A 19,251-nucleotide genomic window follows, 5' to 3' on the forward strand; every position below is an offset into this window, starting at 1 on the left:
CGTACCAGGCCGCATGCCCTCAACATGGGGGGTGGGTGCTTTGGGGGAGGGGGGCGCCCTGCGCCCCCCCCCCCCCAAAGCACCTTGTCCCCATGTTGATGAGGACAAGGGCCTCTTCCCGACAACCCTGGCCGTTGGTTGTCGGGGTCTGCGGGCGGGGGCTTATCGGAATCTGGGAGCCCCCTTTAATAAGGGGGCCCCCAGATCCCGGCCCCCCACCCTATGTAAATGAGTATGGGGTACATGGTACCCCTACCCATTTACCTAGGAAAAAAGTGTAAGTAATAAAACACACTACACAGGTTTTTAAAATATTTTATTAAACAGCTCCGGGGGGGGGGATCTTCCTCCGGCTTCGGGGGTCTTCTTCCGGCTTCGGGGGTCCCTCCGCTTCATCTTCTCCCGGCGTCCGGTTGGTTCTTCTCCGCTCTTCTCCGCTCTCCGGCCTCTTCTCCCGGTGTCGCAGGTCTTCGGCCGGCCCCTCCGCTCTCTTCATGTAGCTCGACCACGCCCCCTAAAACGTCACAGTCCCAGCATGCCCAAGGACTGTGACATCATATGGGGGCGGGGTCTCCGCCTATATAAGTCACAACGCAGCCCTCAGAGACCAGTCCAGCCGGAGAGAGCGTCGTGTCAACATCTGGGGGAAGAGAAGAGAAGAGAAGCCAAGAAGCCAAGAAGCCCAGAAGTCCGGACCTCCGCTCGCAATAGAGCTACATGAAGAGAGCGGAGGGGCCGGCCGAAGACCTGCGACACCGGGAGAAGAGGCCGGAGAGCGGAGAAGAACCAACCGGACGCCGGGAGAAGATGAAGCGGAGGGACCCCCGAAGCCGGAAGAAGACCCCCGAAGCCGGAGGAAGATCCCCCCCCCCGGAGCTGTTTAATAAAATATTTTAAAAACCTGTGTAGTGTGTTTTATTACTTACACTTTTTTCCTAGGTAAATGGGTAGGGGTACCATGTACCCCATACTCATTTACATAGGGTGGGGGGCCGGGATCTGGGGGCCCCCTTATTAAAGGGGGCTCCCAGATTCCGATAAGCCCCCGCCCGCAGACCCCGACAACCAACGGCCAGGGTTGTCGGGAAGAGGCCCTTGTCCTCATCAACATGGGGACAAGGTGCTTTGGGGGGGGGGGGGGGGGCGCAGGGCGCCCCCCTCCCCCAAAGCACCCACCCCCCATGTTGAGGGCATGCGGCCTGGTACGGTTCAGGAGGGGGGGGGGCGCTCGCTCGTCCCCACCCCCTTTCCTGACCGGCCAGGCTGCGTGCTCGGATCGGGGTCTGGTATGGATTCTAGGGGGACCCCACGCCGTTTTTTCGGCGTAGCGGGGTTCCCCTTTATAATCCATACCAGACCTAAGGGCCTGGTATGCCCCGCGCTCGCCGCAATAGGAAGATTTGTTTTTCCTATTGCAGCGAGCGCGAGATGCAATACCATCCCCTCGTGTCGTATTTGGTCTGTCGGACCAGCCTACACACGAGCGGGCTTTCCGTCGGACCAGCACACACACGAGCGGACTTTCCGCCCGAAACTGAGTCCGACGGAAAGATTTCAAACATGTTTAAAATCTAGGTCCGGCGGGCTTTTGGGAAGAAGTCCGCCGGAAAAGTCCGCCGCCGCCCACACACGGGCGGATTGTCCGGCACACTCTGGTCCGCCGGACCAAGTATGCCGGAAAGTCCGACCGTGTGTACGCGGCATAAGTCTTCACAAGGTTGTCACACACTGTTGCTGGTATGTTGGCCCATTCCTCCATGCAGATCTCCTCTAGAGAAGTGATGTTTTGGGGCTGTCGCTGGGCAACACGGACTTTCAACTCCCTCCAAAGGTTTTCTATGGGGTTGAGATCTGGAGACTGGCTAGGCCACTCCAGGACCTTGAAATGCTTGTTTGTTTCCACATTTTGTCTCTCATAGTTGAGGTATACCTATGATGACAATTACAGGCCTCTCTCATCTTTTTAATTGGGAGAACTTGCACTATTTGTGGCTGACTAAATACTTTTTTACCCCACTATACCTAAAAGGCAGATTGGTTACTACATGCAGCTGCACCAGATTATGTGTGCACCAGTTGTGTGCCTTTACTTTTTACAAAAGTGGCTGAATTCCTAAAATTCAGCTTTAAAATAGGGTCCTACTCCAACGCAAGGGAAACATTTTAAATTTTTGCAGCATATCCCCTGCTCCTGTTTAACCGGATCCCAACCGGCGCACGCCGATGTACGTCGGCAGAATGGCACGGCTGGGCAGATGGACTTACAGGTACATCCATTTGAATTTCCCGCCGTGCCATTGCGTGCGCGCAGGCCGGGAGCCCCGTGAGTCAGGTCGCAGGTCCCACGGACTCGATCGCCGCGGGGATACCCGCGATCGCCTCACGGAGAGGACGAACCGGGAGATGCTAACAAACAGCATCTCCCCGTTCTGCCTAGTGACAAGTGTCACTGATCACAGCTCCCTGTCATCGGGAGCTGTGAGCACAGTAATGACACTGCTAGCCCATCCCCCCTACAGTTAGTAATCACTCCCCTAGGACAAACTTAACCCCTCCCCGCCCCCTAGTGGTTAACCCCTTCACTGCCAGTGTCATTTACACAGTAATCAGTGCATTTTTAATCGCACTGATCGCTGTATAAATGACAATGGTCCCAAAAACGTGTCAAAAATGTCCCACATGTCCGCCAAAACGTCGCAGTCACAATAAAAATCGCTGATCGCCGCCATTACTAGTAAAAAAATAAATAAATAAATAAAAAAGCCATAAAACTATGCCCTATTTAGTAAACGCTATAACTTTTGTGCAAACCAAACGCTTTGGTAAAAAAAATTTTTTTCCAAAAATATGTAGAAGAATATGATCGGCCTAAACTGAGGAAAAAAAAATGTTTTATATATTTTTGGGGGATGTTTATTATATTTATTATAGCAAAATGTAAAAAATAATGCGTTTTTTTCAAAATTGTCGCTCTTATTTTGTTTACAGAGCAAAAAATTATCACAGAGGCGATCAAATACCACCAAAAGAAAGCTCTATTTGTGTGAAAAAAAGGACGTCAATTCTGTTTGGGAGCCACGTCGCACGACCGCGCAATTGTCAGTTAAGGCGCCGCAGTGCCGAATCGCAAAAACACTCTGGTCAGGAAGGGTGTAAAATCATCCGGGGCTGAAGCGGTTAAAGTAACCTGTGATGGTAAACTGCTGAGATAAGGTGGCACCAAGATGGCCCTCCAGAACTGACCTAAACAATTCCTAAGACACCAGTGCTGAAATAAATAGCTGCATTAGGCCCATTTTACACTACCGCTACTTCAAAGTCGCACAATTTTGCCCCCAATTTTGCAACCTTGACGCAAGTTAGCTGCGATTTCAGGGAATGCCTGTGTAAACTTGAGGTATATGGACCTCAACTCACATGAAAGTCAGACCAAATTAGTACAGGGATTATTTAAGTCAGCACGACTTGAAGTCGCACGTATAGGAATAGTTATCTTGGAAAATCATGGGGAACAACTTGTCATGAAACTTTGCAGTCCCAAGTCGCAGGACAAGTCACACAAATGTGAAAGGGGCCTTAGTCATTTAATCAATTCCTTTGGGGATCTAGATTTTCTTGGAGAAGGCAGTACAAGGGATCTCAATACTACAATGAAAGCTGATTTCAGAATTACTGGTTGAAGTCACAGCATACTCTGGGCAGGTGGATGCTAAAGGGTCAGTTCATCCAAAATGGATATTTCAGTTTTTAGTAAATGCTGAAGTGGTAGTGTACATCTAGGCAAAATAAATAGGTTTAGTAAGTTTCTGAAATACATGCACATTTCCCCCCACTTTCTTCAAAATCGCTACTAGTAAATGAAATACTGTAGTCTCATATCCAACATGCTCCTAACTTTCTATAGTGATCCAACATTATTACATATGTTGCAATGCATTCTGAAGTATTGTTGTCAGCCAAGCCCAATCCACCCATGCTGGACTACAGAACCCACCCACACACTTAAAGCGGGGTTCCACCCAAAAGTGGAAATTCCGCTCATCGAATCCCCCCCCCCCCCCCCCGGCGTCACAATTGGCACCTTTCAGGAGCGGAGGGGGTGCAGATACCTGTATTATACAGGTATCTGCACCCACTTCCGGAAATAGACTCCCGCGGGAGTCAAGCCCCCTCCCGCACTCCCCCGCTGTCTCCTGGGAAAGACAAGTCCCAGGAGATAGCGGGGACCATTGAGAACGCGCAGCACGACTCGCGTATGCGCAGTAGGGAACCAGGAAGTGAAGCCGCAACGCTTCACTTCCTGATTCCCTCACTGAGAATGGAGGCGGCAGCACCCGAGGATCGAGGGACGGTTCGGTCTCGGGTGCTGTCATCGCTGGACCCCAGGACAGGTGAGTGTCCTTATTTTAAAAGTCAGCAGCTGCAGTATTTGCAGCTGCTGACATCTAAAAAAAAAAATTTTTCGCCAGACTCCCGCTTTAAGTTATGGAAATGGGAACAGGACAGGGGAGGGTTGTAGCTCAGTAGGCAAAAATTCAGGAAGGGCCAACAACACTGTTCAGGAGAAGCAGCTTTGTCTGCTCAATACTAGACATTAGACGCTCCCTGAATTTTCGGCAGGATCAATTGGCATTTTTCTGCACTTGCAACATTCTCAAAGGAGAATACACAAGTAAATGAGCAGCAATTTTTTTTTATTTTACCCAGACAATCTTTATGCCCCCATGCACACAGGCATAAAAATACAATTTATTTTTTACAGGCATTTTTTTTTTTTTTTCTTCTAAACACAGTCCTATGATAACGTACGTGGCTATTCACATCAGACGATTAAATCGGTGTGAAGAGCAGCATTTTTATAGGAATATATGAAAAATATAGGATGCATTTGAAAAGGAGCTTATGGACATAATTTACAGACAAACATGTGCATATGGGCTTTAATTTATTCCAATGGCCAGAATAAATTAATATTCAGGCCTGTAGAATGCATTTACACTCAATACGTGCATAAAATGTGCGTACATATGCAACATTAGGGACAAGTTCAGGCAGAAAAAAATCCAGCATATTTGCAGCATAAATTCATATGGCTGTGTGCATGTAGCCTAAACATAAAATGCAAAGTAACCTACATTTGGGGCTTGCTTTTAGAAGGTCGGTAAATCCTGGTTTTAACAAAATGGATTTTATGTCAAACAAGGACAATGCCCTGCTAATCTGTAGCAGGGAATAGGTTAAGCAAACCACTGAACAAATTGAAACTCTGCCAATGAGGTAAGCAGGCTTTTGTTTTGTTTTTTTAAATAAAAACCAAATATAGGAAAAAAGGACTTCACAAAGGAAACAACCTAGGGACTTTTGCTTCAAGTACACTAATGTGGATAATATGCAGACTTGATGATTTACATTAAAAAGAGAAGTTTTTTATTTCAGAATCATACTTACCTAGATGGATGCTGCATCTGTCCCCCGCCAGCTCTAAGGCTGAGAACCGAGTGATCAAACACCGCCAATCACTCAGTTCTCACTGTCAGTCACCACTGTCTGCTCGGCATAGCCCCCTTCAGCCCGCTGGCTGCAGAAAATGGGTCACAGGACTGCAGAACGAACTGCACTCAAGTGATCCAACCACAGGAGAAATAACGAGCTTTGGCTGTACTACTTTAAGACTTGATCCGATTGTAAACGTTGGACAGATGCATTACCCAAAGGATGTAGCTTTTTGTCATGCCAGCATTAAACAATTTACTAAAAGTTTGAAAAATGCACTTACTACAGTGCAGTAAGATCAGTGCACACTATTTCGGTATTGTATGAGCCACAAGTATATTCTGCAATTAACATAATTACTACCTTCTACTATAATTGCTGCAGCCAAAACCACGGTAAGCAGTATCGAAACAAGTAAAAAATGCAGAAACTTGCAGGCAGGCATATGTTACATTAAGAAGAGTAAAGAAATTAGTCACAGGAAATAGCAATGACAGAGTTTCAGTATAATAAACACTGTGTGGAAATGTTCAGTGCTTTATTTCTGTACGTTATCAACTGACACATTTTAAAAGTATATATTGCATGTTTATGCGTACCGGTCTCGTCTACATTATAAAAGACAAACCATCTTATAGGCCAATTTCAATTCTGCATTTACAATCAACTAATGACATCAAAGTCCAATTGAATTTGGCTTTAGAGCAGATCCTAGCTACACAACAATGTTAATTTTGTCATTGAAAATCAGGGTGAATATAAAACAATTAGTTATTTTTTTTAAATCGATTTTTAATCAAATTTATTTTAATGAAATGCTTTTTGGAGGAGTAAAAATCTATCTAAATGATAGTTTTCTATTTAGGATACATTAGTTTATTCAGCGTGAAATGGAGCTTAGTTCTGTAGCATGAGGCTGTATATTCTGCAATATTTACATTTTTGGTAAACTCATTCAATGAATCCAAGCTCTGCAAGCTGAGGTAACATGCACTGCATTGATGCATTCACACATAACGACACAGTAACTATGAGATAAACCAAAGTTCAGGAATATTACTTTATCCCATTGTTTTGCAAATCTATGTACACTACAAACTGTATGATTGAATCGGTTCTGATATAGCTGTTTTATTAACCTGACAGCTTATTATTCTAAATGGGAAACCTTCATTTTGTTTGAAAATATTAAAGATTCTAACTATCAGCAAGAATAAGTCCTTACAATTAAAGAGCACTTGTAATTTCAGATCCATTACGGCAGCACCTGTTAGAGGGCATCCACACCTGCTGCTCCCGCCACGTCCCTCACCTTGTTTTATCACTGCCGCATCACCAGCCAACCCATTAAAGTGAATGGGACTGTCGGCGAGTCAACAGCAGGTCAGAGGAGCCACTACAGGTCAGAGATGACAGTTGCTCTTTAAAAATTAAAATTTAAAGCGAGTGGATTTAATTCAAGCCTTTTTACTCGTGGTTTAAATCAAATCCACCAATGAAAATATTTGTGTCATGATTTTTGTCAGCTGCATGTTTTCAGGGTCTAAAACAAAAATAAAGCTCCAACTGGGTCAATTGACAAAAATCAATTCCAATGTTCCCTAACAAAGGAAAATGGAACAAAAATGTGAGGTAGGGACATTTACTCACCTGAGCACTGTGCAAAACAGCAGCCTCCCCTGACCAGTTCTCTGCCCTGTGCACTCCCTCTCCCCATCCCCACTATAGGTTATACGATTTTTACCCCAGGAGTGTATAATGAGTTTGGAAATTCTAGAGAAATGCATTACAATTTAACTAAACCTTTTAGACTTTAGTCAACTAAAATGTAACAGAGATTTTAGTCAACTAAAATACAACTAAAAGGGGTGAAAGTGAGCACTATACCAAAAAATAAAATTAAAAAAAACATGCACAGCTGCTGGCAATATACTCAGTCCTATAAACAATAATCATATAAAATGTGCAGTGCTGTAGTGAGAATGAAAAAAAGTGTAAAACTGTGCAAAAAATTAAACAACGTTGATTAAATGCTAAACGTCCTCTTAAGTATGTCCATTTGCAATACAAAAAATATCTCCAATAGTCCGACTTAATCAATGCCAAAAACTATTCAGCCACTGATGTGAAGGGAGGCTTACCAAAATGAATGGCTACACAATAAATGCAGCAGACTCGCATTAGTATCATAAGGAATTGCGGTGTCTCTCCTTGTTTTATTTTTTACATTTCTTGCACTGGTTTGCACTTTTTTCATTCTCACTACAGCGCTGCACATTTTATATAAAATACATCTAAAGTTAAAACAGATTACTAAAATACGACTAAAACTAAAATGGCATTTTAGTCAAAAGACTGACAAACTAAATCGAAATTTGACATCAAAATGAACACTGCTAAACAAGAAGACATGCACCTTTCCAGGTGGCTTTGTGTCCAACGTTCCTATGCTGCGTCCACAGTGCCAGTTCGGCTTGTTTCAATCTGGTAAATCAAACTAGTACACAAAGGGACTACTGTACTCCAAACAGCAAAAAACTTTTTTTACTCGCCACCCAATACATACTCATAAGTGCTTTAGGGTTGCACCAATAATTAGCATTTGCACGAGTATTTGTACAAATGCTCCAATACCTTTGCGGTGCAATTTGAGCCCATATAAAATGAATGGGCTCAGTTTGCACGGCAAAGAATGGAGTGCGATTCCTGTCCTATCACCAGGAGTATAATCACTGAGGACAATCTTCCACTTACCTCAAAAGTAGTAGTCTCTTAGCTATCCTGTCACTGACTCACTTGTGTGACATACACCTATATTGGGAAAAATTGAATTCCCAAGAAATGCTAAGTAACAGGTGGTTTAATTCTGCAGGAAATCGGTTCTGATAGACTGACCCTTAGCCTCGGTTCACACTGGGACGACTTGTCAGGCGACCTCGCCTGACAAGTAGCGTCCCGTTCAGTACAATGGAACCGTTCTAATCGGAGCGCTCCGACTTAGAAAAAGGTTCCTGTACGACTTTGGGGGTGACTTGGGGCGACTTGCATAGACTTCTATACAGAAGTCGTTTTGCAAGTCACCCCGGCAGTCGTGTGCAGGTCGCCTCTGTGAGGCGACCTGCAAGTTGTGCCGCCTCTGGTGTGAACCGAGGCTTAGACACCTTTCACACTGAGGCGCCTTACAGGCGCTATAGCGCTAAAAATAACACCTGTAAAGAGCCTCTCTTCTCACTCCAGTGTGAAAGCCCGAGGCCTTCACACTGGAGCTGTGCGCTTGCAGGACGTTAAAAAAACTCCTGCAAGCAGCATCTTTGGAACGGTGTATACACCGCTCAAAAACCGATCCAGCCCATTGAATTGAATGGGCACTGCTGCCAAAGCGCCGCTGCATTGAAGCTTCGAGGGTCATTTTCACCCTTTTTCGGCTGCTAGCAGGGGGTTAAAACCGCCCAGCTGGTGGCCAAAAACTACGCTAAAAATAGCGGCGCTTTACCGCCGACGCCCCTGTGTGAAAGGGGCCTTAAGTCACAAATCAAAAAGTATCTGTTGTGACACTTTACTAGGGGCTTGTATTAGGGATTGACCGATATCGTTTTTCATAGTAAATTAATCCTAGAGAGTTTAAATGACTAGTAAAGATTTTAAAAAATGCAAGAACTGATATGCGTACACATTGCAGTGAGCATGTAAAAAGGCCCTCAAGACACTTTCTTATATCCCTGAAGTATGCATTCTTCTGAGGAAGACATGTGCAAGTATTTAACTTTTCCCAGGACTTGCTTTGTTGGTGTTTTTATTTTCCCCTTGAGTGCTCTTCATATGTATTCTATAAATGCTCATTCAATGTTGTGTATACTTCAAATACTTTGAAAGCATCCTCAAAGGGCGATGGCCAACCCTCCCCCTCTTTCTTTAAATTAAAATCCATAAGAACAAAAAGACAGCACTCAGTAACTTGGCAGTGTTGTTACAAAATGCCATCAACCAAACTCTGCATTCTGATGTAAACTGGGCAGCCACCTCATATGCCAGGTCCCAATATAAGCGTTAAAGTAAACCACTTAGCAAAAAGCTGAATCGGTTAAAGTCCAACTCTAGGATACAGTTATTCCCCTCTGATCGCTGGAAAAAAAAAAAAAAAAAAAAAACAAACACACACACACACACACACACACACACACCTTACTACTTATCCTAGTTTTCACTTACAGCCAAAGTCACATGATCATCCAGTGCTGTGCCCTTCTCCTGTTTACTTCCTTTAAGGGTCGTCCTTCTGGGTGTCCAGGTCACTACCTGCATGACTCATTTTTTACAATTTCCAGTGGATAGCCAGCAGGACACCCTTCAGATCAAGAGGAGTGAGAAGGGGACCAATCCAATCAACACTGGCTTAAAGGGTCTGTAACCCTAAATTATGCTTTGCTGCCAGCCTACTGTATCTTCAGTCTAATCACGCGAATCCTGGCCGCTCTGCTATTCCGATCCAGGGATACAGCAGGAGGAGCCAAGCTCTCCCTCTGACTTCAGCCAGGAGTCACATGACCAGCCTGAAGATACAGCACAAAAATGATGCAGGATGGCAGCACTTTTTTTTTCTTTTTAATTGTAGGTTTTTTACTAACAGCAGCGGGGGGGGGGGGGGGGAGATGATGGAGGCACGTAAACCGACTACGGCATCAGGGCTCAGCAGCCATGATAAGCCAAGGTCAGAATCAAGTTAGAGAGCACAAGTAAGGTGCCACTTAACTTGCTTTGTATATATTACACACACACATACATACATACACTTTTTTTCCCCCTGAAAATAGTGGGAAATCGCAGGTGCATGTTATACGCCGACAGCGTACCTTGGAGGGGAACTTTTGCCGCTGGAAATCACCAAGCCATCATCGGTACTTGGCTCGCACCAAGATGACATCTGTACACGAGGCAGCGGGAGCCGGCGGCTTCTTGCTGGATTGCGGAGTGGCTGAAAGGCAAGTCACACCTAAATGCTTGCAGCACTTTATCGGCATTCATATCCGATTCATTAGGGGTCAGTTAAAAGCAGAATGACATCATCAGCAAATAAATTGATGACATGGGAGAAGTTGTGTGAACAAAATCCTGAAATGGAAGGATGCAGATGGGCACAGATCGGGCTGCACTGAAGCTGCAGATGGGCACTAATCAGACTGCATTGACGCTCACTGACCATTAATTTGCTTAAAAGTGGATAAAAAAAAAAAAGGTTTTTTTTTCCTGAAACTTGCCTCTTAATTTGGGGTTGTGTTATACACAGATAAATACAGTATATACATTTTTTTCCCCCCCAAGTTGGGCTTTAAAAACTAAATATGTTTTACCTACTACACGAGAGAACCATGCAGTAATTTAAGAGTCTCATCTTCCCAGTTCAACAATTTAGCTTAAGCTGACCATATATTATACAATTTTCCTGTTCAATTTTGTTTAAATTTACCTTCAACTACATAGCGCAAGGGCCTGTCTGATTGCATACAAATTGAAAATGTATAGGTTTGGTTGTCCCGATACCGATACTAGTATCGGTACCGATACCGAGCATTTGCCCAAGTACTTGTACTCGGGCAAATGCTCCCGATGCTTCCCCCGATACCTAGAAGACAGCTGTGATCGGCGCGTGGGGGAGTTACAAGATTTTCCCCCAGCGGCTTTCAGCGGCTTTAGTGACATACAGCGGTGATCGGTCACCGCTGTATGTCACTGCATCCTCCTCCATGCCCCCTCCTTTCCTCTGTGCCTCTCCGCTGTCCCCCTCCGTTCCTCTCTCCTTATCTGTGTCTCTCCGCTGTCCCCTCCGTTCCTCTCTCCTTTTCTGTCCCCCTCCGCTGTCCCCTCCTTATCTGTCCCCTCCTCCTTCCTTTGTGTATGGACAGAGTCAGCTGACTCTGTCCAGTCACATAACTGAAACATTGTAATCTTCTGTGATTACTATGTGTCAGTTTATGAATGGAGAGGAGCCGCTGTCTTCTCTCCATTCATTCTCAGTGCAGCTGAGGCTGCAGAGAAAGGGACTGGGGAATCTTTATCCTCTGTCTCTTTGTCTGTCTGTTAAGACCCCTGATATCTCACCAAAGCCCCCCAAAAGGGCTGATTAAAAAAAAAAAAAAAAAAAAAAAAAAAAAAAAAACAATAAAGAATAAAAAAATATTATTGTAAAAAATAAAAATTGTAAAAAAAAAAAATATATAACACACACATACAACGTTCACCCGCTCCCACCCAAAAAAAAAACTGTCACGTGACATTAAAAAAAAAAAAAAGTATCGGTATCGGCGAGTACTTGAAAAAAAGTATCGGTACTTGTACTCGGTCCTAAAAAAGTGGTATCGGGACAACCCTAGTTTTAGTAAATCTAAAACAAAAATTGTATAAACGAATGGTCAGTCTTCTCCTGCTGCAGACTTCTCATTCAACAATGAATCAACATCCTTTCCTCTGTCCAGTGAGCATGAGCTGACCTGAGTACCAACCAAGAAACAGAAAAGTGATCATTCCTGACTAGCAGAGCTGAAAAAGAAGCAAATTATGTATTATAGGGCTAGTTCACACCAACCACAGTGAGAGAATGCGTGCAAAATTGCACATTTCCAACACAAAAACACGCCATCTTTTGCCAACACGCGTGGGTGCCCCCAAGCATTAGGTCAGCTCTATGGAATTAGGGGCTGCCCAAGAATGCAAAAAAAAAAAGTGCACATGCTTGCATGAACCTCTTGGTGTGAACAAGCTTTAAACATGAATTCATCTGTTTGCCTGGTCTTTCACCTCAAATTATTGTATATAGACTCTACCCAGTTCAGACACTTCAGTTCACTGCCATAACAAACCAGAACTCCACAAAAACAAGCAGCTACCAGGTGACCAGGGTAAATAAAAAAAAAAAAAAAAAAAACACAACACCACACAAATATATTCTGATTTTTTTTTTTTTATTATTTAAAATCGATTTTTTTATTTTTATCAAATTTTTTTAATAAAATGCTTTTGGGATAAAAAATCTAAGACAGGTTTCTATTTAGGATACATTAATAATTTAGTTTATTCAGCATGAAATGGAGCTTAGTTATGTAGCATGAGGCTGTATATTCTGCAATAGTTACATTTTTGATTATGATTTAAAATCGAGTTGATTTAAATCAAGCCTTTTTACCATAGATTTAAATCGTGATTTTAAATCAACTTGATTTAAATCAAATCCACCCTGCATGCGACATGCACATAGCCAAGCTAAGTTAGTCATTATAATCACGACTCAGAGATTGAGTTCTCAAGAAATTCATAAGACCACTGCATTTTCAGGATAAAGTTGAGGATTCACTTACATTATCTGAAACTCCATACTTACTGACACAACTCAAGTCACTGGTTAGTTACATAAATACATCTAGTGTCCATTGATATTACAGGCCTCCGCTACATACACCTGTAGAAGAAACCCAGGGGTGACAGGCCAAATATTGGCTGAACCCCAAAAAAGTACAAAGTTTTGACAAACCACTGTCACCTAGGAGAGCTAATATTTCAGTCTATATAATAAAATTAAAAAAAAAAAAAAAAAAATCAAAGCGTCACTTCAGGGCATTAGAGTAAAAAAAAAAAAAAAAAAAAAGGTCACATTTTATTCCAAACATGTAGGAAGTGCAACAATCAGCATATTTTGGGGGGCATACAACACCCCCCTCATCAGGGCTTTAAGAAAATATGAAATCGGATAGTATGTACTTGGTATGGTATGGGTTATAAAATAAATATACTGGGAATCTTTAACCACTTCAGCCCGGAAGATTTTACTCCCTTCCTGACCAGAGCACTTTTTACAACTTGGCACTGCGTCACTTTAACTGACAATTGTGCGGTCATGCAATGCTGTACCCAAATTAAATTTGCGTCCTTTTTTTCCCACAAATAGAGCTTTCTTTTGGTGGTATTTGATCGCCTCTGCATTTTTTATGCTATAAACAAAAAAAGTGTGACAATTTTGAAAAAAAAAAAATTCTTCATCAGTTTAGGCCAATATGTATTCTTCTAGATATTTTTTGGGGGGGGGGGGGGAATCGCAATAAGCGTATGTTGATTGGTTTGCACAAAAGTTATAGTGTCTACAAACTATGGGAAAGACTTATGGCATTTTTATTTATTTATTTATTTTACTAGCAATGGCGGTGATCTGCAGTATTGTGACAGATAGATCAGAGACTTTTGACACATTTTTGGGACCATTGACATTTATAGAGCGATCAGTGCTATAAATATGCACCGATTACTATATAAATGTCACTGGCAGGGAAGGGGTTAACTGTTTCCTCACTGTGTTGAGAGATTACAGATCGCTGTCCCTACTTTGTAGGAACACACGATCTGTCTTCTCTCCTCTGACAGCACAGGGATTTGTGTGTTTACACACACACACACACACAAATCCCCGTGCTGGCTCACATGCACATGATCGCGCCCGGGTCCCCCGCTGTGCAGCGGGCGCACGTGCCTGCGGCGGCGCTCGTGCACCCTCTGTTGACTCTCCTGGGCAAAGCCATTATATATATATATATATATATATATATATATATATATATATATATATATATATATATATATATATATATATATATACATACATACACATATACATATATACACACACACACACACACACACATATATATACACATACATATACATACACACACACATACAATTTCGCCCAGGAGAGCCATTCTGCCGCAGTATATGTGCGTGAGCAAATCGGGCACCGGTTAAGAACTCTATCACATTAAACAGCTGGCTGGGGTTAACCAATAGCTCAAGCCAGCTGCTTTACGTGACTGAGCAACTATGACTGCTGTACACAATTTATGCACAAACAAATCCTGTATTCTTCCAGTGATCAGTTTCCAAACCTGTAACTACCCCTGTGACATATACCACATAAACCAGTCCTGAGCAAAAACTGTCCCAACCTACTCTACATAAAACTTCCCACACACTGAAAGGAATTGGTCAAAACTGGAGCAGACAGAATCTGCAGCTGTGCATGGCAACCAATCAGCTTTTAGCTTTCATCTTCAAAGCTCAACTGAACAAGATGAAGATAGAAGATGACTGGTTGTCATGCACAGCTGCTCCCGATTCTGGATGCTCTAGTTTTGAAAAATGTCCCCTCCACAGTACTACTGCCAAGGTTCTCTGCAGACACAGGACATAACTACTCACTTCACTGTGCACCCCAACCCTATTCCCACATCGGCTGTATCACACCTCGCATACACACACACACACGGTTCCACTCCGATTATTGCTTCAATCTACATTAGACTATTCGTGTTCACACACCACATTCCTGTCACTGATTGCTTGCACAATTATCACTTCTCTCATTGACTACTCATTAGGCATTACTCACATCCGTACTTTCTCAACAGTCTTCACATTTGATACTGCCTACAACAATGATCACACAACGGACACAACCCAAACTCCATAATAACCCATTGTATGCATAGCCCCAAACATGACAAATCAAACCAACTGTAGACCTAGCCCCTGTAAAGGTCAAAAGGCCACGGACCACACACACGTTGGAAACCACTAAGCCAAAGTTCACCTTTTTAAAGCGGTTGTATGCCCTAACAAAAAAAACAAAAACAAAAAAACTAAGGAAAAGGTATAATGGATGCATCGCATACTAGCTCATTACGAAATACTTACCTTAGAATGAAGAGCCCACACCGCATGATCCGCCGGACCTTCAGAGCACATGCGCCGCTGACGTTGGTGGCTGCTTGTAGGGTGAATATCTCCTAAACTGTGCAGGTTTAGGAGATATTCATTTTACCTACAGGTAAGCCTTATTACAGGCTTACCTGTAGGAAAAATAAATCACAAAGCAGAGGATACAACCACTGTAATCTAAAACTGAGCTCTTAATATTTCCTCCCCCACGTACCCCTTCCCCGGACTTCTGTCAGGATCAATGGCACATCTATCAGTCCATCCCCACATGCCAGGGTGCTAGGGGTAACCTTAGACTCTGAACTGTCCTTTCAGGCCCACATCCAATCCCTGTCCAAATCATGCTGCCTTAGCCTCCGCAACATTGCCAGAATATGCCCCTTTTTAACCAATGACACCCCTGAGCTTCTAATTCACTCCCTGGTCATCTCTCGCCTTGACTACTGCAACTCCCTCCTCATTGGATTACCTTTACATTCACTATCCCCCCCCCCCCCCCCCCATCAGTCCATAAAGAATGCCACTGCAAGACTCATCCACCTTACCAACCATTCAGTGTCCTCCACCCCTCTCTGTCAATCCCTCCACTAGCTTCCACTCACCCAACGAATAAAATTCAAAGTACTAACAATAATGTACAAAGCCATCCATAACTCTGCCTCCAGCTACATCACTAACCTTGTCCCAAAATACCAACCAAGCCACTCTCTTCAATCCTCCCAAGACCTCCTGCTTTCTAGCTCCCTTGTCACCTCCTCCCATACTCGCCTCCAGGATTTCTCCAGAGCTTCTCCCATCCTTTGGAACTCCCTACCCCAATCTGTCTGACTGTCCCCTAATCTATCCATCTTTAGACAATCCCTGAAAATCCTTCTCTTTAAAGAAGCCTATCCTGCTTCTAACCAACTCTGTTTTACTTTCTCCATCAGCTCATCCCCCACAGCTATTACCTTTTGTATGAATTGACCTTTGCTTTTTAGATTGTAAGCTCTAATGAGCAGGGTCCTCTCATTCCTCTTGTACCAAAATTGTAATGTAACCGTAATGTCTGCCTTTATTTTGTTAAGCGCAGCACAAACTGTTGGCACCATATAAAAACGGAATAATTATTATTATTATAAATAAGGTCTCTACACACTACAGAACTCCACTGTGGTCAACTCTATGACTACAGACTTCCACTGCCTTTAAAGCTACAGAACGTACTGCTTTCACCTGACTATACAAACACAGACCCATAGACCTCTAGACACTACTGACACAATTCCAGTCATTGCTCAAGTCTCTAAAGACTGAAAATACCATCATCCTTCATACCTCAGGAAGTCACAGACCCCACTGCTATCATCCCTCAAACTTCTTTATACAACACCCCTGCTGTCATCTCTTAGGCATTTAAATATTACAGACCCCACCGCTGTTATCCACTATTTCTGTCTACAAAACCCCACTGCTGTCATCCCTCTGACTACAGTAACCCCCAACACTACCATCTCCTTGTTATTTCTCATGCCTAACTCGACTGGGGCCCTCAGCTGTCACCCTCAGGCCTCCATACCCTCCCATCATCCTTCAATCCCGTGTTGTCACCTATCAAGCCTCCATACTCTCTCCCCCATGTTGTCACCAATAAGGCCTCCATACTGTCATTCACCCCCCCCATGTTGTCACCAATAAGGCCTCCATACTGTCATTCACCCCCCCCATGTTGTCACCAATAAGGCCTCCATACTGTCATTCACCCCCCCCCCCATGTTGTCACCAATAAGGCCTCCATACTGTCATTCACCCCCCCCCCATGTTGTCACCTATCAGCCCTCCATACTGTCATCCTTCACCCCCCCCCATGTTGTCACCTATCAGCCCTCCATACTGTCATCCTTCTCCCTTCCCCCCCCCCATGTTGTCACCTATCAGACCTCCCCCCCATGTTGTCACCTATCAGGCCCCCATGACCCTCCCATCAGCCCTCCTGTGACCTCTCACCCCTCTGCCATGAAGGAGTGATGTCGCACACAATACACGTCATTGCCGTGTCCCCTCCTCACCTGCAGCTCACACCAGGCCACTTCCACGGTGGTCTCCGTGTCCAGCCCCTTGTAGACAGTCTTGAAGGAGCCCCGGCCAATCTCGATGTCAAACTTAAGGAAGCGGCCGTCCGGGGAGAAGCCCACCGCCTTGGTCTCCAGCTCCTCGTTATCGTCCTGCGGCTTCTCCTCTTGTACGGCCGGCCGGGTGACGTGAACGACCGGGGCCAAGACGACGGGCTCGGGGGTCTCCTCCTCGGGGGGCGCGGTGGGAGGGGAGGCCGGGCCGGAGTCGGGCGGGGAGCCGGCGATGCAGTGTTGGTTGGAGGAAGGAAGTTCCAGAGCGGTGGCGTTGGAGTCGCAGATGACGCTGCGGCGGAAGAAGCGGTGCTCGGCCTTGTCCTTGTCCATGGTGTGGCGGCGGCGCCGGAAATCGTCAGGCCGGCTCTGGGCCTCCTCCCTAGGGGCCAGCGAGCTGTCCGAGCTCGAGCCATTAGAAGGCCGAGGCGGGGCGAGGGACATTGTATCCATAAAGAAGGAAGAGAGTTCTCTCAACGGGGGTCGGGGCCCTGGGCGGGCAGCGGGCTGTCGGTCGGCTCCCACGACCGGAGCTCACTGGCCATGCTGGGAGCGGAACATGAGACGCGGCGGCTTCTCCTCCTTCTCCTGACAGGAATCGGCACGCACCCTCCTCCCCCTCACTCGCCTTACTGGCCGAATGGCGCGCACAGAGCGCGACGGGTCTCTGACACACACTGCGCGCGCCGAGGCACGCCCACCAACAACCCTATTCACCTATCGTTGTTCTCCTCCCGACTCAGTCCCGCCCACTATTACCCTATCCCCTCTTCCCAAATCTGCGATAGGATCTTTTGCAGACCGGGCCACGCCCACTAAACTGATTATACCTACCCTCTCCGCTTGTGACAGCTCTAACCGTGCCTACTTTGACTGACCCCGCCCCTATCGCCTGTCACAAGACGCCTCTAACCAACAGCGCCCACTAAATTCAGGTACCCACCCCCTCCGCTTTATGACATAACACTACCGAGCCCCGCCCCTTTCTTCCTTGACAGGTCGCCTCGAAAGCTGGCCACGCCCACGAAACAGCAATCCCTGCCTCCTCCGCGTGTTCTCTATAACGTCCACAAAGCCTGATCCCACCCACCTATGACAATGTGTCATCGGAGAGCTCACTATTCACCCAACAACTTCCCCGATTACTGGAATTCTTCTCCAGACCTAGCCACACCCACTAAAAAAAAAATCCCCGCCCCCCTGCAAGTTTGTGATAGACTGGAGTCTTCTCAATTATCAGTCATGCCCACTTAGTCAAGTGGACTGTCCGTTTTTTGAAGTCTTAAGCCGCGTCTACTCGAGAAACCCCGCCCCAACCAGCTTGTGACACGTTCCGCGCCCCAGCACGAAGCGAGTCGATGAAGCTCCAAATGACTGCCGCCAGCTACCGCTATACACACCGTCCAGTACAGCGCTTGGCCAGCTCCGACAGGCGCAGCGCTGCCGAGACACGCCTACTAACACCGACCAGTCTCCGCCCCCCACGCCGCATGTGACAAAGGCCTGTCCACGCCCATTGTTTGGTTTGGGCTTGGTTAGACACGCCCAGTAGGAGGAGATTAATAGTACCGCCTCCAAGGCAATGATGTTCACAGGCTTCATACCGCTCCCTGCCCTGAGGAGGGGGGAGGAGGTGATGTCAGTGGCTGCAGCAAGAGATGAGGACCAGCGTGTGTGAGACATCAGTCAGATCCAGTGTCTTGCCGAGAAAGTTCCCTCGGCGGATAAGTTCCCCCCTGTACTGCGCAGCGCCTGTGCAGTACGGACTACTGTCAGCAGCCGGAGCTAGCCGAAGCTCAAACGCTTCAATCAGCTGTACACGGCGCCTACGCTCTGGGTCCAGGTTCCTTCCCCACCATCCAAGTGGACCTAGAGGGGGAATCTAAAAGAGCCGAGC

At 45.4% G+C, this 19,251-nt stretch overlaps 1 protein-coding gene across 10 annotated transcripts in view; it reads right to left on the reverse strand.

Annotated features, from left to right (window-relative positions):
* LOC141132778 (serine/threonine-protein kinase WNK1-like) overlaps nt 1–18,822 on the reverse strand; it is a 252,474-nt gene extending 233,652 nt beyond the window's left edge. For 8 of the 10 annotated variants that reach the window (XM_073621627.1, XM_073621622.1, XM_073621623.1 and 5 more), the window contains exon 1: nt 17,298–18,822. In XM_073621627.1, the coding sequence (XP_073477728.1) occupies nt 17,298–17,807 (510 nt within the window). In that variant the 5' untranslated portion in view covers nt 17,808–18,822. The remainder of the gene's footprint in view (nt 1–17,297) is intronic. The other 2 variants (XM_073621629.1, XM_073621628.1) reach the window with 1 other exon arrangement.
* Between the last annotated feature and the right edge of the window lie 429 nt (nt 18,823–19,251).

The sequence above is a fragment of the Aquarana catesbeiana genome, linkage group LG03 (assembly GCF_042186555.1).
Source record: "Aquarana catesbeiana isolate 2022-GZ linkage group LG03, ASM4218655v1, whole genome shotgun sequence".
Classification (NCBI taxonomy): Eukaryota; Metazoa; Chordata; class Amphibia; order Anura; family Ranidae; genus Aquarana; species Aquarana catesbeiana.